The sequence below is a fragment of the Dipodomys spectabilis genome, unplaced genomic scaffold (genome assembly GCF_019054845.1).
Source record: "Dipodomys spectabilis isolate Male_0828 unplaced genomic scaffold, ASM1905484v1 ptg000004l, whole genome shotgun sequence".
In the NCBI taxonomy this organism is placed as follows: domain Eukaryota; kingdom Metazoa; phylum Chordata; class Mammalia; order Rodentia; family Heteromyidae; genus Dipodomys; species Dipodomys spectabilis.
The window spans coordinates 1,450,580-1,469,459 of NW_024870681.1; the positions used below are offsets into that span (position 1 = coordinate 1,450,580).

The following is an 18,880-nucleotide window of genomic DNA, read 5'->3' on the forward strand; positions in this document are numbered from 1 at the left end:
CCACTAAAACCAGGGACTCCTCGGTGTGAGTGCAACACCCCGGGCAGGTGGTGCTCCCACACACACCCAGGAGTTATCTTTGCCTTAGAGAAGCTCCACCAGCTTAGCCGCTGGGGGCGGGGGGGCGGAGAGAGGCTGCAAGAAGAATTTTTTTTTTAAGGTGTGACTATAAATATATCCTGTGGATCGCGATTTCAAACAAACTTGTCAATCTGGGCTGCAGCGAAAGGCGATGAAGGCTGCTTTGCCCTGTATTTCCCGTGGTGTGACTCACAGCATTACTTGTCTCACCTAGGGAAGGAGCCTGCCGGCCCGCAAATCACGAATGTTTGGGTACTGCTGAGATCTCGACCCACTCAGGCACCTGTACCCAAGGGCTCCCCCCAACCCCTGCCCTGTCACTAAGCAGGAATCCCCCTCCCCCCGCCTTTACTGTGATGGGGACTGGGGGGGGGGGAAGCCCACGTGCATCCTGAATGTTAGCTCTGCCCTCCACCATGACCCTCTGTGTGAAATCCAGGAAGCTCGTGTGGGTTATATACACCTGTTCTGGATGCACCCCCTTCTGGTAGCTCAGGAGCTGTGGGAACAAGGCAGATGACAAATGGATATTAAGTGCACACGAAGTGGTCTTCCTCTGGCTTATAGCAAGGATGTAAGGATGGATGATCGCTGTCTTAAAAAGTCCAAAGGCACGAGGACACACTGCATGCACCTCTCGAGCACCTGGACTTCCATGTTGTTGGCGGCATGCACACTCAGCAAGGTGTGACCAGCGATCCACCAAGACACAGATGTGAACGTACACCTTACCCCAACCAAAGACAGATGGGCAACCAAGAGTCCAATCCGTTTGACGGGGCGGGGCCCAAGGCCTGTGGCTCCTTCTTCTCATCCCGGTCCTCCACACCCCCCCCCCGGGGGATCACCCCCTCCCCCTTTCCCCCGCCCGCTGAGAGTTAAGGGGCCAGGGCTATGAGGGTGACTCACAATGCCTCTGGACGAGGGGAGCGCCGGAGCACAGCCCAGGGCCGCAGACCACGCCGGCGGCGGCCGCGGCCCCTTTAAGCGCTCCCGCCCCCTCCAGCCCGCGCGCCCGGCTTCCTTTCTCCGGGAGGCGCGGCCGGCAGCGCCGGGCGGCGGAGCGGAGGTGCGGGCCGCCCCTCCCCCGGTGGGCAGGGCTTGCGCCGCTTCCTGCAGGAGCGGCCGGGAGCCGCGCAGGGGGCGGGGAGAGCGGCGAGCGGCGGCGCGGGGCGGCGCGGGGCGGCGCGGGGCGGAGGGCGCCCGAGGGCGAGCGGGCAGGCGGGCACGGCGGGTTCCGGACCAGCCCCGGGGGCGGACGGTTGGCTCGGCGCGCGGAGCCTGGCCGGGGCCTTGCCGGAGCCGGGCCGGGCAGCAGGGCCGCCGCCGCCGCCGCCGCCGCCCGGGCCCGCCGCCCGCGCCCCCCACGCTGGCCCAGAGGGCTGCGGCCGCGTCGCCGCTGAGGATGTCCCGGAAGGGGCCGCGAGCGGAGGTGTGTGCGGACTGCAGCGCCCCGGGTAAGCGGACGGGACCGGGGGCGGGACCGGGTGTCCAGGCCGCCGCCAGGCGGGCGCCGGGGCCTGGCGGGAGCGCCGGGCCGGGCCGGGCCCGGCCGGAGGGCGGGGCGGGGCGGGGGGCTGCGGCCTCCGGCCTCGGCCCCTACCGGGGCCACTGCGGAGCCGCGTCCTTGGCGGGAGGGCCGGCCCGGGGGGCCCCCATTTCAGTCGAGTCGGTGGCCGGGCGAGGTAGGACATTGCCCGGCGCCACCTCCCACCCCTCAGTCTGAGGGAGGCGGCTAGCTGCCCGCCTCCCCACCTCCATCTCGGTATCCAAACGGAAGCGCCGGCCTGGGGCGGCGGGAGGGGCCGGCGGAGGCCGGCAGGGTTCGGGAGGTGGGCGCCGGTAGGGTTTTGTGTCATCTCAGTGCCACCCCCGCGTCTTGCACCTGCTGCTCGCAGGGTCCGCTTGCCCGCCGGGGTGGCGGAGGGCAAGGGCCTGGTGAGCCACCCTGACTGAATTCAGTTTTCTCAGGAACCACCGGAAAGGTGGGTTATTCCTAGGACTCTCTGCCCCCGGTGCCCAAGGCTGAGGTTCCTGTAGGGAAGGGCCTGGTGCTCAGGGCCAGTCCAAACCTGGGCATCTTCTCCGGAAGCATCCCCAGGCCTACTGGGAACTGGGGACGCGTGTACTGGCTTTTCCTGGTCCCGGTAAGCCTGCCTGGGGAGGTGGGCTTGGCATTGTCCCGGCCTGGGTAGGAATCCCTTCTAGACCTTTATATCCCAGTCTGGCAAGAATCCTGTAGGAGGCAGTGACAAGGGGGTGTCTAGACCCTTCTCATCTAGCTGGCTTCCTGGCCAGCCTCTTGATTGTTCTTAGGTACTCTTTGCCCTCTTCTTCCCTACAGAGTTCCATCTGGGCTGGTGTAAAAGCCCCCTGGCAGGAAAGGAGGCACAGTGACCCACCAGCGCTGCTCCTTTTTTATATGGGAGGACACTGTCCGTGATGGGGCTCAGCAGCTGGCTCGGAGAAGGAAGCTCTCGCTCCATGTCCATTCTCTTTTTTAAAAAGAAATGTACTGGACTGAGAATGTGGCTTTAGTGGTAGAGTGCTTGCCTAGCATGCATGAAACCCTTGGTTTGATTCCTCAGTACCATATAAACAGAAAAAAGCCAGAAGTGGCGCTGTGGCTCAAGTGGCATAGTGCTAGCCTTGAGTAAAAGAAGCTCAGGGACAGTGCTCAGGCCCTCAGTTCAAGCCCCAGGACTGGCCAGGAAAAAAAAAAAATGTCTTCCTGGACATGCTCAGAAGATGTTGTGAACTCCAGGGAGCACTGTGGGCATGATTGAGAGTGCAGGGTGCTGTTTTGTAGGCCTATAACTTCCAGACACGTTTTATTTATTTATATATGTATTTATCATAAAAGTGATGAACAGAGGGGTTGCAGTTACATAAATCAGGTAATGAGTACATTTCTTTTTGGACAATATCACCTATTCCTTTATTCCTTCCCCCAGACATCTTTTGAATATCTGCAAACCCAGACTGGTTGAGCCCCCCAGGCGTGGTGGCTTGATAGTTGTTAGGTTCTAAGCTAGAGTATTACTTAGGAGCTGTGGATACCTGTGAGGAACATAGGCACAGGGTGTCTTCCAGATGACCCTGAAGCCCCTTTTCAAGGCATGTCATGCTTTGGAGGGCCCTTGAGGGACCATCTGGGAGTAGATATCTTTCTTACAGATTAGCTGGAAACTAACCGCTGACCCCCTCCCAGCTACAGGCTGGTCTGGTGAAGAAAGGACTAACAGGAGACCTTTCCCTTCTATGTGTTCTTGGCTATTCTGTACCTGTTTTGGGTAGGCATGGCTGGGATTTAGCAGGCCCTCTATCAGGGGAGCCTGATTTTAGAGTTGCCTTTGTTTTTTTGCTTACTGTGTGACCTGTGGCAAGATTTTGTTCACTGTCAGTTTCTTCAACTGTGAAGTTGGAGTAGAAAACCTGTGCTCCTGGTTCTGGTACAGAAGCCTGTAGGACAGCATCAGCAAAGCATGTTGACTTTCTGCATTGCCTGTGAATTCCTGGCTGAGGCCTCTGGATGCCCATTGGGCTCAGAGAGGAATGATGTGTCAGATATGTTGGCCACACTGGCTCCTATTTCCAGTCCTCATAGACAGATGTTCCTTCTCCAGGAGCCTCTGATATAGAATATAGATCAAGCGTGGGGAAGTGGGTAGCAAGTTGACCAAATGTTACTCATCATCCCTCCCCAGCACCTAGCACGGTGTCTGGCACATGGCAGGCATCACCAAGTGTGTTTCAGTTTCAATGCTTGTCAGGACCGTCCCATACTCCCACCTTGCCACACTGGCCCCTGCAGGCAGCAGCATTCTAAATCTGGTCCAATAGCATCTCCGGCATAAGAGGCATGAGAACACACAGAGGTAGGGAATCTAGACCCAGTGCTGCCCTCTTTGGTATATGCTTCCAACCCAGAGTTATAGACTCCTCTTTCAGTGCTAGGAACCTTAAAGTCCCAGCCCAATGTGTGGTCTTTTTGTAGTTGGTTAATTTGGGGGATGCTGGAGGTGAGAGATGAGATGCAGCCTGTATCCAAGGGTCCCTGTGCACCAAAGTGTGAGTAAGCACCTGAACCCACTGTAGCTGCTTTGGCAGTTCCCACCATCTCATCAGGTGCTGTGTTCAGACTGCCTTGAGAGTCCAGGAGAGGGGCCAGGGTTAGGATGCACTGGAAAGATAGGCCCTTTTACACTCACGTGGCTCACACCTGTAATCCTAGCTACTCAGGAGGCTGAGATCTGAGGATTGCAGTTTAAAGCCAGGCCAGACAGGGAAGTCCATGAGATTCTTTATCTCCAATTAACAATCAGAAAACTGGAAGTGGCGCTGTGGCTCAAGTGATAGAAAACACTCCTTGAGGTGAAAGCTGAGGGACAGCTCCCAGGCCCAGAGTTCAAGCCCCACGGACAAAAAAAGAAAAAAGAAAGAATTTAAAAGACCTCACAATGCTTATCCTATGAGCAGCTGGTAACAAGTTACAGGGCAACCTGCAAGTTCAGTTGTCTTCCCCCTCCACTCTCCAGTCTTGGGGCTTGAATTTTAGGCCCTGTCCCTGAGCTCCGTTTTGGCTCAAGGCTAGTGCTCTACTAGAGCTGTAGCACCACTTTGAGCTTTTTCTGTAATTAATTAGAAATAAGAGTCTCATGGACTTTCATGCCAGGTCTGGCTTTGAACTGTGATCCTCAGATCTCAGACTCCTGAGTGGCTAGTATTATAGGCATGAGCCACCATCCCCAGCATTCATTTGTCTTCTTGTAGATTTTTTGGGGTGGCATAGTAGTAGGCTTTTCTTCCCTGTTTTAGTGACATAACTTACATACAGCCATGGGCCATAATGGTGGTCCCGTGTTTTGTGTGTGCAAATGTGTTAAAGGTATACAACATTTTCATAACTCTGAGGCTTCCCCTTTTTTAAATTTTTCTAAATTTTCAAAATTTTTTGCGGGGCTGGGAAGGTGGCTCAGTGGTAGTGTCTCACATGCATGAGGCCCTGGGTTCGATTCCTCAGCATCACATAAGCAGAAAAGGCCAGAAGTGGCGCTGTGGCTCAAGTGGTAGAGCGCTAGCCTTGAGCTGAAGAGCTGAGGGACAGCACCTACGTCCAGAATTCAGGCCCACAACTGACCAAAAAAAAAAAAAGGAAAGGAAAAGAAAAATAATTTTTGTGCCAATTTTGGAGTTTGAACACAGGGCCTGGGCACTGAGCTTTTATGCTCAACTCTAGCACTCTACCACTTGAGCCACAGCTCTACTTCCAGGTTTTTTGCTAGTTAATTAGAGATAGGAGTCCCACTGACTTTACTACCCAGGCTGGCTTTGAACTGTGATCTTAGATCTCAGCCTCTTGAGTAGCTAGGATTACAGGTGTGAGCCACAAGCACACCACTAAAGCTTCCTGTTGCCTCATCAGCTCATGCCTATATAGGTAGCCATCAGCCTTGTCCCCATGGAGTATTCATGCCTTCTTTCAAGGAGTTGAACTTTTCCTTCTTGTCTGTTGAGAATCTGACCCTTAAGTATGAGACTTGCTAGCCCTAGAAGGCAGTGATAGTTTTGGGTAATGGCATGAATCCGTCTTAATCAAGTCTTCCTTGGTATTGGCACTAGGTATATATATTATCCCACCAAACTTGAAGCAGAAGGACAGCAAATGCTCCCTAACCTGAACATTCGCTGTCCCTCTGCTTCAAGTTTGGTCCAAGGAATTTTTTAGGAGCAAAGATTCCTTGCACTACAATAGTTGTTTGACTTTCAGCAACCCTTCCTGACCCTTCTGCTTGCGAACTGGCCTGGGTGGGGTTTAGGGTTCCAGCTTGGGTGTTCCCTAGGTTCACTTGGAGATAAAGAATAGGTAGGGCTGGGAAGGTGGCTCAGTGGTAGAGAGCTCGCCTTGCATGCCTGAGGCCCTAGGTTCGATTCCTCAGCACCACATAAGCAAAAAGAAAAAAGCCGGAAGTGGCGCTGTGGCTCAAGTGGTAGAGCGCTAGCCTTGAGCTGAAGAGCTGAGGGACAGCACCCAGGCCCAGAGTTCAGGCCCTACGTTCGGACCCAAAAAAAAAAGAAAGAATAGTTTGGGTGGGCTTGTCCATGGGTGTCATCCAGAACTGAGCTTGCCACCAGTGTTATCCATACCAAGATGGAATCTCCTGATCACCCTTCCTGTTTCAGGTCACTGTAGAGGACAGGAAGCCTAGAGGTTAGGAGAGAACACCAAGCAAAGCCTTGGATCTCATTCCTTGTGTCCTGGTCTCTTGCACACTGCCATATCCAGGGACTCTTTGTCTAGTCTGCCCAAAACTTGAGGTTCTGGAGCCACTGACTCTAAATATCTAGCTGGTTCTAGGCCAGGCTTCTCTGTAGTGTAGCAAACCTGGGGTGGAGGCCTCGGGGCAGTCCATTTATGATGCTGTCCTGGGCGTCTCCCTGCTTACAGGAAACCCCACCGTTTCAACAAGAGGAATTTAGGCTGCATCATTTCCCGCTTCCTGCTTGGGCTGCTGGAGGTGACTGGCAGACCCCTGACCCTGTGATGTTTAGGCGTAGGGGGAGGGGGTTTTCATTCCTGGGGTGCCTCACATGAAAGCATCGTAGGGCCCTTGGCATAGATAACCAGTCCCTTCCTCATGAGCCCTTAGCATCAGTCCCTTAGGAAGGTGTAGGGTGGTCACCTTGTGCATCAGTCATTGCCCTATTTTGTGAGATCCCTAAAGAAGCCTATATCTAAAGATTTAAGCCTATATCTAAACTCCTGTTTGCATGTTTCATTGGGGGCCACATGGTGTGGGCAAAGCTTAGGCTTCCCTACAACTCTGGGAATATTTATGGGAGTCCTTGGGCAGAAGGGCCTGAGAATCACATTCTGATTGAGAGAGATTCCCATCACCCAAACTTTTGCCACCTCTGCAGGGGTTGTGGGGAAGTAGGAGAAGCATTGCTGGGCACCATGAGCACTGACAAGACTAGGCAGACAGCAAGACCCCACCCCCAGGCCAGGCTTCCTGAGCCTAGGCGGGGCCTGGACAGAGCTGAGTGTCCTGAGAGGCTCCCTGCCCCCACTCTGGACAGCACACAATGGCTGCTTTCTCCCCCATGACCTTTCCTTTCCGCAGCTCCAGTTGTATGGTTGCCTCCTCCCCTCTCCCTAGGGGCCTGAGTTGGGTGGCATCTTCCCTACCCTTAAAGGGCTTGGGAACTCCCACCCAATCTTAACTTTCTCCTTGTTTCCAAAGTTTGCATCTCCCCAAGGAATGGAGAGTATTTCTTGGGGTTCATGCCTGTCCAGGGCTACAGGGACAGAAGGTAGCAGCAAATATAGATCTCGCCTGTCTTTTGTCAAAGTGCCTGAGTTCTCATCCTAGCAATTCTACTCACTAGTTGTATGACCTTGAACAGGCCCTCTGACTTCTCTGAGCCATTGTATCTTCTGTAAAGCACGATAGCATTTCTCCCTTGACTGGCATTGTAAAGGTATCATACATAAAGCCATTCACATGGCACACAGTAGATGTTCAGTGAAGGTTAGTTCCTTTGCTCTATCCCTCTTTGTTCCCTCCCCCGCCATACTGGGCTTTGAACTCAATGCCTTGCACTTACTAGGCAAGCATCTACCACTTGAGCTATGCCCCAAGCCCTGTCCATTCTCCTTAGATGGGGCTGCAGCTCATAGTGGTGGTGGTGGGAGGCTTAAGCCTGAAAGGGCCCCTTACCTGCCAGTGTGAGGGCAGGAGTAGGAGCTGTGGGAAGGCTGCTACCTCTGGCAGGTACTGACAGAACCCGGGTGCAGGAGAGATGTGGCACTGACCCAGAACAGCAGAGTGCTTACAACTATGTAGCATATGGCATCAGGGTCATATTCCATAGGGGATCCTTGCTTTCCTATAGAAGAGTTGGGCAGCAGAACTTGCTCCCTGCGGAAAGGCTGTGAGACTAGTATTGGTGGCTTTAGGATAGGAAGCTGTACGGACTAAATGGGTCCTGGAGATCATGTGTTCCCAGAGGGGCAAGGCTGTGTAGAAAAGGGAGTGGCCCTGTCAGCCCTAAGCTTCCAGGCTTGGGGAAAACCTCTCATCTATTACCTGGTGTGGACTGTCATCCCAGCTTCTAGGCTTTCAGGGAATAAGTGATCCCATTTTACAGTGGGAGTTCTGGAGGTCATGCTCATCCTCCCAATCCAGCTGACTTTCCCTTCTTCCTCCCTGCAGACCCTGGCTGGGCATCTATCAGTAGGGGTGTGCTTGTGTGTGACGAGTGCTGCAGCGTGCACCGGAGCCTGGGACGCCACATCTCCATTGTCAAGCACCTTCGCCACAGCGCCTGGCCGCCCACACTGCTACAGGTAGGGGCCGGGCCACTGTTTCTCCTTCCAGTACAGACCATGTGCTGAGCCTGGGCATTTCCCCTCTACCAACTTTTTTTTTTTTTTTGCCAGTACTGTGCTTGAATTCAGGGCTTGGGTATTTCTTTTAGCTTTTTCTCTCAAGGCTAGCACTCTATCACTTGAGCCACAGCTCCATTTCCAGCTTCATGGTTACTAATTGGAGATAAGAGTCTCATGGACTTTCCTGCCTTGGCTGGTTGAAACTTGATCCTCAAATCTCAGCCTCTTGTTTAGCTCAGATTACAGGCATAAGCCACCAGTGCCGAGATTATCCCCCATACCAATTTAGACACCTGTCTGCAATCTGCAGCTTCCAGGAGCAGCACCTCTCTGGGCAAGTCTGATTCTGACCCTTTCCATCCTCAACCCACAAAGAAGGGAAAGTCTAAGCCTAGCTCTGCCATGTATTAATGAACAGATAGCTATGAGCAAGTCACTTAGCCTCTCTGAATTTTGGCAAAGTTTGCCATTTCATTTAGCTATCCTGAAGCACTAAACAGAACCATAGACTTTGTGGCCTTACTAGATGGAATCATGGAGTCACAGTAGGACCCTTGGTGCGATTCTAACAATGTTAAGTACTCAGAGTATGTTTGCCTCAGTGTCCAGCATGCAGTGGGCACTCTTAACTTGGCATCTCTTCACTGCAGATGGTCCACACACTCGCCAGCAACGGGGCCAACTCCATCTGGGAGCACTCCCTGCTGGACCCTGCACAAGTGCAGAGTGGCCGGCGCAAAGCCAACCCCCAAGACAAAGTCCAGTAAGTGGGGCTATCGGGGTGGTAAGAAGAGCTGTGTGCGCCTGGCCAGGGGTGCTGGAGGTATCTGGGTTGTCTGTCTTTCCTGCTCTTTGCATTGTCTCCTTTGTGCCCCACGCAGCCCCATCAAGTCAGAGTTCATCAGGGCCAAGTACCAGATGCTGGCGTTTGTGCACAAGCTCCCCTGCCGAGATGACGACGGGGTCACCGCCAAAGACCTCAGCAAGGTTTGGGGGTCCACACAACAGATGAGCAGGCCTCTTCTCTTCCCAGACCCATGACACCTAAAGCCTTTCCTTTGTCACCACTGGGCCCTGATCCCAGAGATGGGACAACAGTGAGGGTAGAGGGAAGATTGCTCTGTCAAGTTCCAAGTAGACACACAAATCTAGAATCCTCCAGCTGCCATTGATACTTAATTTTTGTTGTTGTTTTTTTTTTTGTTTGTTTGTTTTTAATTTAATTTTATTTGTGAACATACTGTACAGAGGGGTTACAATTACATGGGCAGGATAATGCGTACATTTCTTACCAAGCATTGCATCCTCCTCCTTTGGTTTACCCTTCACATCCCTTCCCAGCCTCCCCCCTCCCCCCCAAATTTTTGTTGTTGTTGTTGCTGCTGTTATTCTGGAGTTTGAACTCAACTTGCTAGGCAACTGCTCTACTATACCCAGCTGCTATTGAAAATTAGAAAAATTTGGGACTGGGAAGGTGGCTCAGTGGTAGAGTGCTTGCCTTGCATGCATGAGGCCCTGGGTTCAATTCCTTAGCATCACATAAACAGAAAAAGCTGGAAGTGATGCTGTGGCTCAAGTGGTAGAGCACTAGCCTTGAGCTGACGAGCTGAGGGACAGCGCCCAAGCCCAGAGTTCAAACCCTACGACCAACCCAAAACAAAACAAAAGTAGAAAAATTTGGGACAGTTATTTAATCACTTAGAGACTCAGTTTCCTCATTTGGAAAGTGGGAAATGATAGTATCTACCTCCCTCACAGATATTATTTCTTCGAAACAGCACACAACACATGGTAGATATAGGAGCAGTTTTTTATTTTTTGTTTTTAGACAACGTCTTTCATGTCTCCTGGGTGCTGGAATTACAGGTGTATACCACCATACCTGGCTAAATTGTTGTGGGGGAAGGTGGGGTGCACTGAAATAAGGGGTCTTGCTATATAGTGCAGGCTGGTTTTGAACTCATGATCCTCTTCTTTGCCTCCTTAAGGGTAGGATTACAATCATGTGCCACAAAGCCCATCTCAACAGTTTTCATTAATAGTAATACTAGTAGGAAGCCCTGTGTCCTGTCTGACATGGCTCAATGTTTGGCTGGGCCACCTGGAGCTGGGAGGAGTTCTAGGGGCAGCTCAGGCCATGTGTAGCTTACGGATGGGAACTAGGGTTTTTGCACACAGATTAATTGCACACTGTACTCCTTCCAGCAACTGCATTCGAGTGTACGGACAGGCAACTTGGAGACATGTCTGCGCTTGCTGTCCCTGGGTGCCCAGGCCAACTTTTTCCATCCAGAGAAGGGCACCACACCTCTGCATGTGGCTGCCAAGGCAGGTCAGACGCTGCAGGCAGAGCTGCTGGTGGTTTATGGGGCTGACCCTGGCTCTCCTGATGTCAATGGCCGCACACCCATCGATTATGCCAGGTGAGGGTAAGGTGAAGGCTAAGGCTTGAGTGGAAGGACTGGGCTACTTCTGCAGGGCTGAGCCATGCCCCTCCCTACAGGCAGGCGGGACACCATGAACTGGCGGAAAGGCTAGTGGAGTGCCAGTATGAGCTCACTGACCGGTTGGCCTTCTACCTCTGTGGACGCAAGCCGGGTGAGCAGAGTATGATGGGCCTGGCTGGGCTAGGCAGGTAGGACCCAAACACACCCCAACAGCAGGTGCCTTAGTTACAAAGCCAGCTAGGGAATGGTGTTGCTAGGCAACTGCCTCCTGTGAGATTGCTGCAGGCTCTTGGGTTGCTGCAAGCACTTTGGGGCCAGGGAAGTGGGGTGGGCCTGACTTCTGGCCAGCTTCCAACACTCTTGAGGTGGCCTGTCCTCCTTCCTATCCCAACACATACAGGTGCCAAGCCCTGCTCATGGCATTGAGATGAGCTCTTGAGCTGCTGAGGCCACCCAGCATCAGTGACTTTGCATTTTTATTTTTGTTCAGATCACAAGAATGGGCATTACATCATCCCACAGATGGCTGACAGGTGAGTGCCCACCTGATACCCTTTTCCAGAGGCTGTTAGATCCAAGTGGTGCCCAAACCGAGAGCCCCATTCCTCCCCTTCCTAATACTTGGAGCACCAATGCAGGTCAGATATGTTTTTTCAGCATGCACCAGCTCCATCTGACTGTTAAATACATGCAGCACTGAGCGCAAGGAAAGGCTTAAGCCAGGAGGTGGACAGCTAGGTTCTGACCTTCTATACAATCTTTAGGGTAGGGCTTCCCTTTGTGCAGAGAAGTGGGCTTTGGAGTTAGCCAGCTTTGGTATTGCTGGCCAGTCCTCCAGTGTGTCCCAAATTGGGCAGGAGTTCTGGGCAGGGTACAGATGGGGTGCTTCTGCCTCTGCTCTTTTTTTGTTTTTTGTTTTCTTTTGTTTTTTGATCGGTCATGGGGCTTGAACTCTGGGCTTTGGCTCTGTCCCTGCACTCTTCAGCTCAAGGCGAGTGCTCTACTGCTTGAGCCACAGCGCCACTTCCGGTTTTTGAATGGTTTATTGGAGATAAGAGTCTCATGGACTTTCCTGCCCGAGCTGGCTTTGAACCGTGATCCTCAGATCTCAGCCTCCTGAGTAGCTAGGCGTGAGCCACCAGCGCCCGGCTGCCTCTGCTCTTAAGCCCTTAAATGCCCATACAGTCACCCAGGGTACAGGATGGGTGCTGGCGCCACCTGGTGGCCCTTAGATGGCTCCATCTTCCTATCTGGCTGCACTTCCTGGCCCAACTTGGGGCCTTCCTTACCAAGGGCTTGGGGCAGTCAAACAAGGGCAGCTCAGATCCCTAACTCAGACCTTCTCTGTAATAAGACTCTGCTTTACTTTGTGGTCTAGTTTTGCTTGGTGTATGCATGCATGCCTAGTATATATAGTAAACATGCCCACGGATGGATTTACCTTCAGTGATTGCTAACTAGTACTGTCTCAGAGCTAGCTGGTGCTCTGGGGACACAGAGGTCACTCAGACACCATCCCTTCCCTTGAGGAACTGCAGCTACACAGAGGCACCTAGCCTAGCCGGCTCTGTAGACCACTGAACAGACCACTGAACAGAGAATAGTAAGAGACTAGGATGAAGAGCTTAGAAAGTATCTACTAAGAACTGCACAAAGCTTATGTGACAACAGAGAACAAGGCTGGATAGAAGCAAGAGAATAACTAGTCCTGTGAGCCTCAGTGAGAGCTGTGAGCAGCCTGAGGGCAGAGTTCTGAGCATAGGTAGTGGAATCAGCTCCGCACTTAATTACTGGCTATATGATAGGAGGCAGGCTGCTTAACCTTTCTGAGCCTTAGTTGTCTTACCTGGAAATGGAAGTGTGGTAATTGGTGGGAGGATTAAGTAAGGCAGTACATACAAAATGCTTTGCATATTATTTAAAAAGCTTTTGGATGAAGTGTAATTGGAGTTGTTGGGAGGGGTGGTTTGGTCAGTTGTGGAGCTTGAATTCTGGGCTTGGGCCCTGTCCCTCAGCTCTTCAGTTCAAGGCTAGAGCTCTACCACTTAAGTCACAGTTCCACTTCTGGTTTTCTGGTGGTTTACTGGAGATAAGTCTCACAGGCTTTCCTGCCTGAGCTGGATCTGAATCATGATCTTCAGATCTCAGCCTCCTTAGTAGCTAGGATTACAAGTGTGAGCCACCAGCACCCGGCTGGAGTATTCTTTGAAGTACTTATTACTGTTGAAGTGTTTAAGGTGGGGTGTGTCAAAAAGATCACCTTGGTGGCTAGAAGGAAAAGGAATTTTAGGGGCCAGATTGGCAGGTGGATTGGATACTTGCAGAAGTTCAGATGAGAGGAAAAGATGGGAGAACTGGGAAGCCTGGCTGGAATTTGAGGGGAGACTACAGGTATCGGCAGGAAGTAGACTGACAGGTCACTGAGAAAGGGTGGGAGGCAAGTGCCTTTTTGTATGCTCTGGGTCGGGAAGTGTTTGAGCATGATGTGAGAAGTTGTGTGCTGCCTGCTCCTAGATAATTGCTGCTCTGTCCTCTTCTTCCCTACACTGCCTTCCTCTGGACTTAGATCTCGGCAAAAGTGCATGTCTCAGAGGTATACTGTGCCTGCCAGGCTGCAGGCTGTCAAGTTTGGGTAGGGTTGGGAGGTTTGGTGTGCGTGTGCGTGTGTGTGTGCGTGTGTGTGATGGAGGTCTTGTCTCCCTGAGATCCTTGCGTGTTTGGGAGAACCCTGGCAGTGGCGTGGCCACCTCTCATGCATGGCTTCTCCCCTTCTCCCTCATCTGTAGCCTTGATCTGTCCGAGTTGGCCAAAGCTGCCAAGAAGAAGCTACAAGGGGTAAGTCTGCTTAGACAAGCTAGTGATGCTTAGAGCTGCCCCACCCTCTGCCAGCCTTACCAGTCTCGCTGTGCCCTCCCCACACCCTTGGCCTTGACCCGAGCTCTGCCCTTCAAAGAGTTAGGGCCTCCTCCTGGTCTGTGAGGGGATGAACAAGTCTGGCCTTCTGTCTTCTTCCTACTAATAGCTTAGCATAGACCCCCTGCCCACATCCCATTTCTAAGACCAGGGGACTGAGGGCATGAGTCATTCTCCAGTCTCCATGTCGTACAACATCCTGGTGATCTGCCTTTGTTGGCAGCACCAGGGCTAGTGGCTTTAATAGAAGCTGGATCCCCCTCTCTGTCCGCAGCTCAGCAACCGGCTTTTTGAGGAACTTGCTATGGACGTGTATGATGAGGTGGACCGAAGAGAAAATGATGCTGGTGAGTGGGGGGCAGCCTGCTGGGAAGGGTTGTGACCCGGCCTGGACCTCTGCTCCATTACTGGGACTAAGAAGGGTTAGGTAGGGTTGGGCTGCATGGAAACCTACTGCTTCCTCCTCACCAGGCAGGCAGTGTGTGCCAAACTAGGCAGCCAGCTGCTTCCCTACCCCTCCCTGCACTGAGGCTCATCTCTATTCTGGCTGCCTCCCACTTTGGCTGCCTCCCCAGCCCTGCTCCGCCCTCCTTCATCACTCCTTCCTGGCCACAGCCAGATACCAGCCCAAACTCTGGTCTGGCCTGGCAGGACAGGCCTTGTTCTGCTTATCAGTCCCCAGTGGGCCTCACCCTCTCTTAGCTGGCTTCATGTGTGTGGAGACCACCTATGTCTGATACCAGCAAAGTGGGTGTAGGAGGGAGTTTGAAGGGCTATCTTCAGCTTTCCTTCCCCCCCCCCCCCAAACCCGTGACTGGATGATCTGCTCCCTGTCCCTCCCCCAGTGTGGCTGGCTACCCAAAACCACAGCACCCTGGTGACGGAGAGAAGTGCTGTGCCCTTCCTGCCAGTTAACCCTGAATACTCAGCCACACGGAATCAGGTGAGGTGACTGGGAAGGGGTTCTGGGTAGTTTCCTTTCTTTTCCGAGCCCTGTGGGATGTCTCCCTCAGGGTCTAGGTGGCATGGGGTTTTGGATTGGGAAGAGACCTTCTGAGCATTTGGGAAGTATTCCAGCTCCCTTGAGCCTGTTTGTTGGCCTGGCCTGGGGCAGCCATGCTGCTGACAGGGAATTTTTAGCTATGGCTGTGATTGAGTCAGACAGACAGAAGGGTGTTGCCTTGCTGTTTTGCTCTACCCTATAGGTCAGCAATAAAGGTCCTCTCATCCCTCATGTGGGCCTGGCATTTTCTGCTTTTCAGGGACGACAGAAGTTGGCCCGCTTTAATGCACGCGAGTTTGCCACCTTGATCATTGATATTCTCAGTGAGGCCAAACGGAGGCAACAGGGCAAGAGCCTGAGCAGCCCCACAGGTAGGGCATGTGCGGGTGTGGGCTTCCATGCTGCCCTTGCATGGGGCATGTAAATGGCTGGAGTGGCAGAGCAAGCCTGGGGTGACAGGCCTTGTATCCTCAGAGAACCTCGAGCTGTCTGCGCGGAACCAAAGTGACCTCGACGACCAGCACGACTACGACAGCGTGGCCTCTGATGAGGACACGGACCAGGAGCCCCCACGCAGTGCCAACGCCACTCGGAACAACCGTGCCCGGGTCTGAGCATCGTCCCTCCTTTGTCCCTCCTATACTTGCCTCTGGGCCTCAATCAAGGCCCAGCTCGGTGTCGCAGCCTAGAGTCTTGGGAACAGTAGGCTGGTCATAGCTTGGAGGGTGTCTGCCCCCTGCCCTTGTAGCTGATGGGCTTTGTCTCTGCAGAGCATGGATTCGTCGGATCTGTCTGATGGGGCCGTGACGCTGCAGGAGTACCTGGAGCTGAAGAAGGCCCTGGCTACCTCTGAGGCCAAAGTGCAGCAGCTCATGAAGGTCAACAGCAGCCTGAGTGATGAGCTCCGGAGGCTGCAGAGGGAGGTGTGGACTGTGGCCTAATGGGAGGGGTAGGAAGGCTTCTAGACACAGACTGGGATTTTCTTCCAAAAGATGGACCCCATTGTTAAGCACTGTCATGTGCACTCACAGATCCACAAACTGCAGGCCGAGAACCTGCAGCTCCGGCAACCATCAGGGCCAGTGCCTACACCCACATTGCCCAGTGACCGGGCTGAACACTCAGCCATGGGCACCAGTGGGAGCAGCCATCGCCGGGACCGCCAGGCCTTCTCTATGTATGAGCCAGGCTCTGCCCTAAAGCCCTTTGGGGGTGCACCAGGGGACGAGCTAAGCACGCGACTACAGCCTTTTCACAGCACTGTGAGTTGCCTGTAGGTCTTGGGTGGGGAAACGTGAATGGGGGCTACCACAATGCCTCCATGATACCAACTACGCTACCTCACCCCAGGAGCTAGAGGATGACGCCATGTATTCCGTGCATGTGCCTGCCAGCCTTTACCGGGTAAGCAGGGCCTGGGGAATGTGGATCCAAGCCTCTGTGGGCTTGAGACCAGGCTACAGTGACATGGGCCCTCCTGCAGGTAGGTTCGGCCTAGAGTAGAAACTGACGGTGACCTTGATCTGGCTTTCAGATTCGGAAGGGGGTGTCTGTGTCTGCCTCCGCCTCTGCCTCCGCCGTGCCCTTCACTCCCACCTCCCCGCTGCTGTCCTCCCAGGAAGGAAGCCGCCATATGGTAACATTTCCACACCACTGCCCCAGGATAGAGTTAGGGGAATGTGGGCTGTGCGGGGTCACCCTCCACCTTTTTTCATGCCCTCCAGAGCAAGCTTTCCCGCCATGGAAGTGGTGCCGACAGCGACTATGAGAACACACCTAGTGGGGACCCACTGCTTGGGTGAGACACTCAGTTCTCCACCCGCGTGGTGCCTTGCTGGCACCAGGAAGGGGAGTGATGGAGAGGGCTTGAGTGTCTATGGGCAAGCAGCCTATGGCTCTAATGGACCTCCCTTTTCCAAACCTGGGTTCAGGCTGGAAGGGAAGCGGTTCCTAGACCTGGGCAAGGAAGATGATATCCACCCTGAGCTGGAAAGCCTGGATGGAGACCTAGACCCTGGACTCCCCAGTACTGAAGATGTCATCCTGAAGACAGAGCAGGTCACCAAGAACATTCAGGAGCTGTTGCGGGCAGCCCAGGAGTTCAAACATGATAGGTAGGGGTGTGGGTTGCTTAATGCTCTTGGGGGAGAGTGAGGGGAATCCTTAATAGCCCCTCACCCATCCCTCCCCCTCTCCCACAGCTTTGTGCCCTGTTCAGAGAAGATCCATTTGGCTGTTACTGAGATGGCCTCTCTGTTCCCAAAGGTACTGGGGCTAGCCAGGAGAGGAAGGGGAGGAGCTTGGGTGGGGCAGCAGCTGGGAACCTGACTGCTGCCCAGGTGGAGACCCACGCCCATTGGGCCACCGTCAGGTGCTTGGCTTAAAGTCCAAGGCCCAGCCTCCCTTGTCTCTTTCTTTCAGAGGCCTGCCCTAGAACCAGTGCGCAGCTCACTGCGGCTACTCAATGCCAGCGCCTACCGGCTGCAAAGTGAATGCCGGAAGACAGTGCCCCCAGAGCCCGGGGCCCCTGTGGACTTCCAGCTGCTGACTCAGCAGGTGATCCAGTGCGCCTATGACATCGCCAAGGCTGCCAAGCAGCTGGTCACCATCACCACCCGAGAAAAGAAGCAGTGACCACTCTCCCTGCCCTTGCCCATCTCCTGTGACCTCATTGTCCATGGGAGCTGGGCCATTCCAAACACTAACCCACCCCAACAGAGCCACTGGCACAAGTGCCCTTAGTGCTGCCACTCTCCCCAGGCAGCCAAGTGCCCTGGTGCCCACCCCCTCAAGCATCCTTATGGATGAGGAGGTGGGGTGGCAGGTCTTCTGTCCCCCACATTCCATGCTCTTCCCTCCCCTGTACATAGCATCCTCTCCTTTCTGGTGTGCAGGGGCCTGCAAGGCACCTCCCACTAGCCCCTCAACCTGCCCTCAGGGCACCCTCAGCAAAGGGTCTGACAGGGACACTCCAAATGGGGCAGCTCCTACCTACACCCCACCCCCATGAGCCAGTTCAGCCCTATTGGGGGCTGAGCGGGGGCATCCCCATCCTTTGTATATAATCTCTTGGATGTCCTCGCCCTGTAGCCACCAGCCCCCTTGCTGCTCTCCTTTAATGCCAAACTGGCCCCTGCCTAGGGCAAAGACCCAACCTATGTGCTGGGGTCCCCAGCAGCAAACACTGGAAAACCTTTTCTTTCCTCTTCCTGACCCCTTAATTTTAACTTTGTGGTAACTGAGTGTCCCTGCGTGAGAGTGTGCGGGCGGCAGTGCCGTTCAGAGGGCTTGCCTGTGTGGAGCTTTGGGTGGCAAGGGGACCAGAGCAGTGGGACCAGCATTGGGGGGTCAGCCTTCCTCTCCTCAACTTGGAGCCAGGGACTGCCAAGGTCACCAGCTGTGAATCTGCTGCTGCTCCACTCATACCCCTGCTCTAAGAACTTAAAAGGAAAACCACTTCCCTCCATCTTTTCTCCCACCCTTGTGGGGGGAAGTGTGCTGGTCAGGTGGAGGACTGAGCACCTAAGCCTGGGGCTGGCTCCCCAGGGTTCCCAACTCAGCCAATGGCTGTGGAGCTGAAAGCCCCTCTCCCTAACTTTGGCAAGGCCAGCACCTACATCACTACCTGCACCTGTGTTGGTCCCACCCTCTGGAGGCCTGGGAACCTGGCTGCAGCCAGGAATGCTGGAGAGGCATCCACCAGCTCTCCCCATCTGCCTCCCCCAAGGGGCAAGGCCCTACCTGCGTGGTGACAGGTGGGCTGACAAGATATGTGTCATGTACATTTGTATCAAAAATAAATAAGTGACCATGGGTTGCTTCTGATACTTAGATTGAGGTGGGAGGGAAACAGATGGAAGACAAACCTGGAAAATCCTGGAACATAGAAGACCTGGTGCTAAGGAAGTCCCGGTGCTGGAAAAATCCTTTAGAAGATGAACTTATCAATAGGAATACTCGCACAATAGACACCACCACGCCCTACTGACACACCCCTGAAAGCCTGTTGACTTAAGCTAGAGCAGGTGGGCTGCCAGGGGCCCA

At 53.8% G+C, this 18,880-nt stretch overlaps 1 protein-coding gene and 1 long non-coding RNA gene across 2 annotated transcripts; one reads left to right on the plus strand and one right to left on the minus strand.

Moving 5' to 3' along the window:
* LOC122117263 lies at positions 1 to 1,047 on the minus strand. Its single transcript, XR_006149113.1, has 3 exons — positions 991 to 1,047; positions 545 to 580; positions 1 to 135 (listed from the first exon to the last, which is right to left on the minus strand). It is a non-coding gene; the product is annotated as an uncharacterized LOC122117263 (long non-coding RNA).
* A 381-nt stretch (positions 1,048 to 1,428) lies between these two features.
* Positions 1,429 to 18,649, plus strand: Git1 (GIT ArfGAP 1). Its single transcript, XM_042691251.1, has 20 exons — positions 1,429 to 1,538; positions 8,298 to 8,431; positions 9,124 to 9,236; positions 9,355 to 9,460; positions 10,679 to 10,896; positions 10,977 to 11,071; positions 11,411 to 11,453; positions 13,707 to 13,755; positions 14,108 to 14,180; positions 14,679 to 14,776; positions 15,096 to 15,207; positions 15,311 to 15,444; positions 15,607 to 15,759; positions 15,868 to 16,098; positions 16,187 to 16,240; positions 16,371 to 16,472; positions 16,561 to 16,634; positions 16,768 to 16,950; positions 17,038 to 17,101; positions 17,258 to 18,649. Exons 1-20 carry the CDS (start codon positions 1,487 to 1,489, stop codon positions 17,468 to 17,470), a joined length of 2,301 nt encoding a protein of 766 aa, XP_042547185.1. The 5' UTR covers positions 1,429 to 1,486; the 3' UTR covers positions 17,471 to 18,649.
* The last annotated feature ends 231 nt before the right edge of the window (positions 18,650 to 18,880 follow it).

Excerpts from the sequence above, each read along its gene's own strand:
- Git1 (XM_042691251.1), top strand. The coding sequence starts at position 1,487 with ATGTCCCGGAAGGGGCCGCGAGCGGAGGTGTGTGCGGACTGCAGCGCC. Across the intron at positions 13,756-14,107 it reads CCAAGAAGAAGCTACAAGGG|CTCAGCAACCGGCTTTTTGA; the intron begins GTAAGTCTGCTT and ends CTCTGTCCGCAG. Across the intron at positions 16,099-16,186 it reads TACAGCCTTTTCACAGCACT|GAGCTAGAGGATGACGCCAT; the intron begins GTGAGTTGCCTG and ends ACCTCACCCCAG.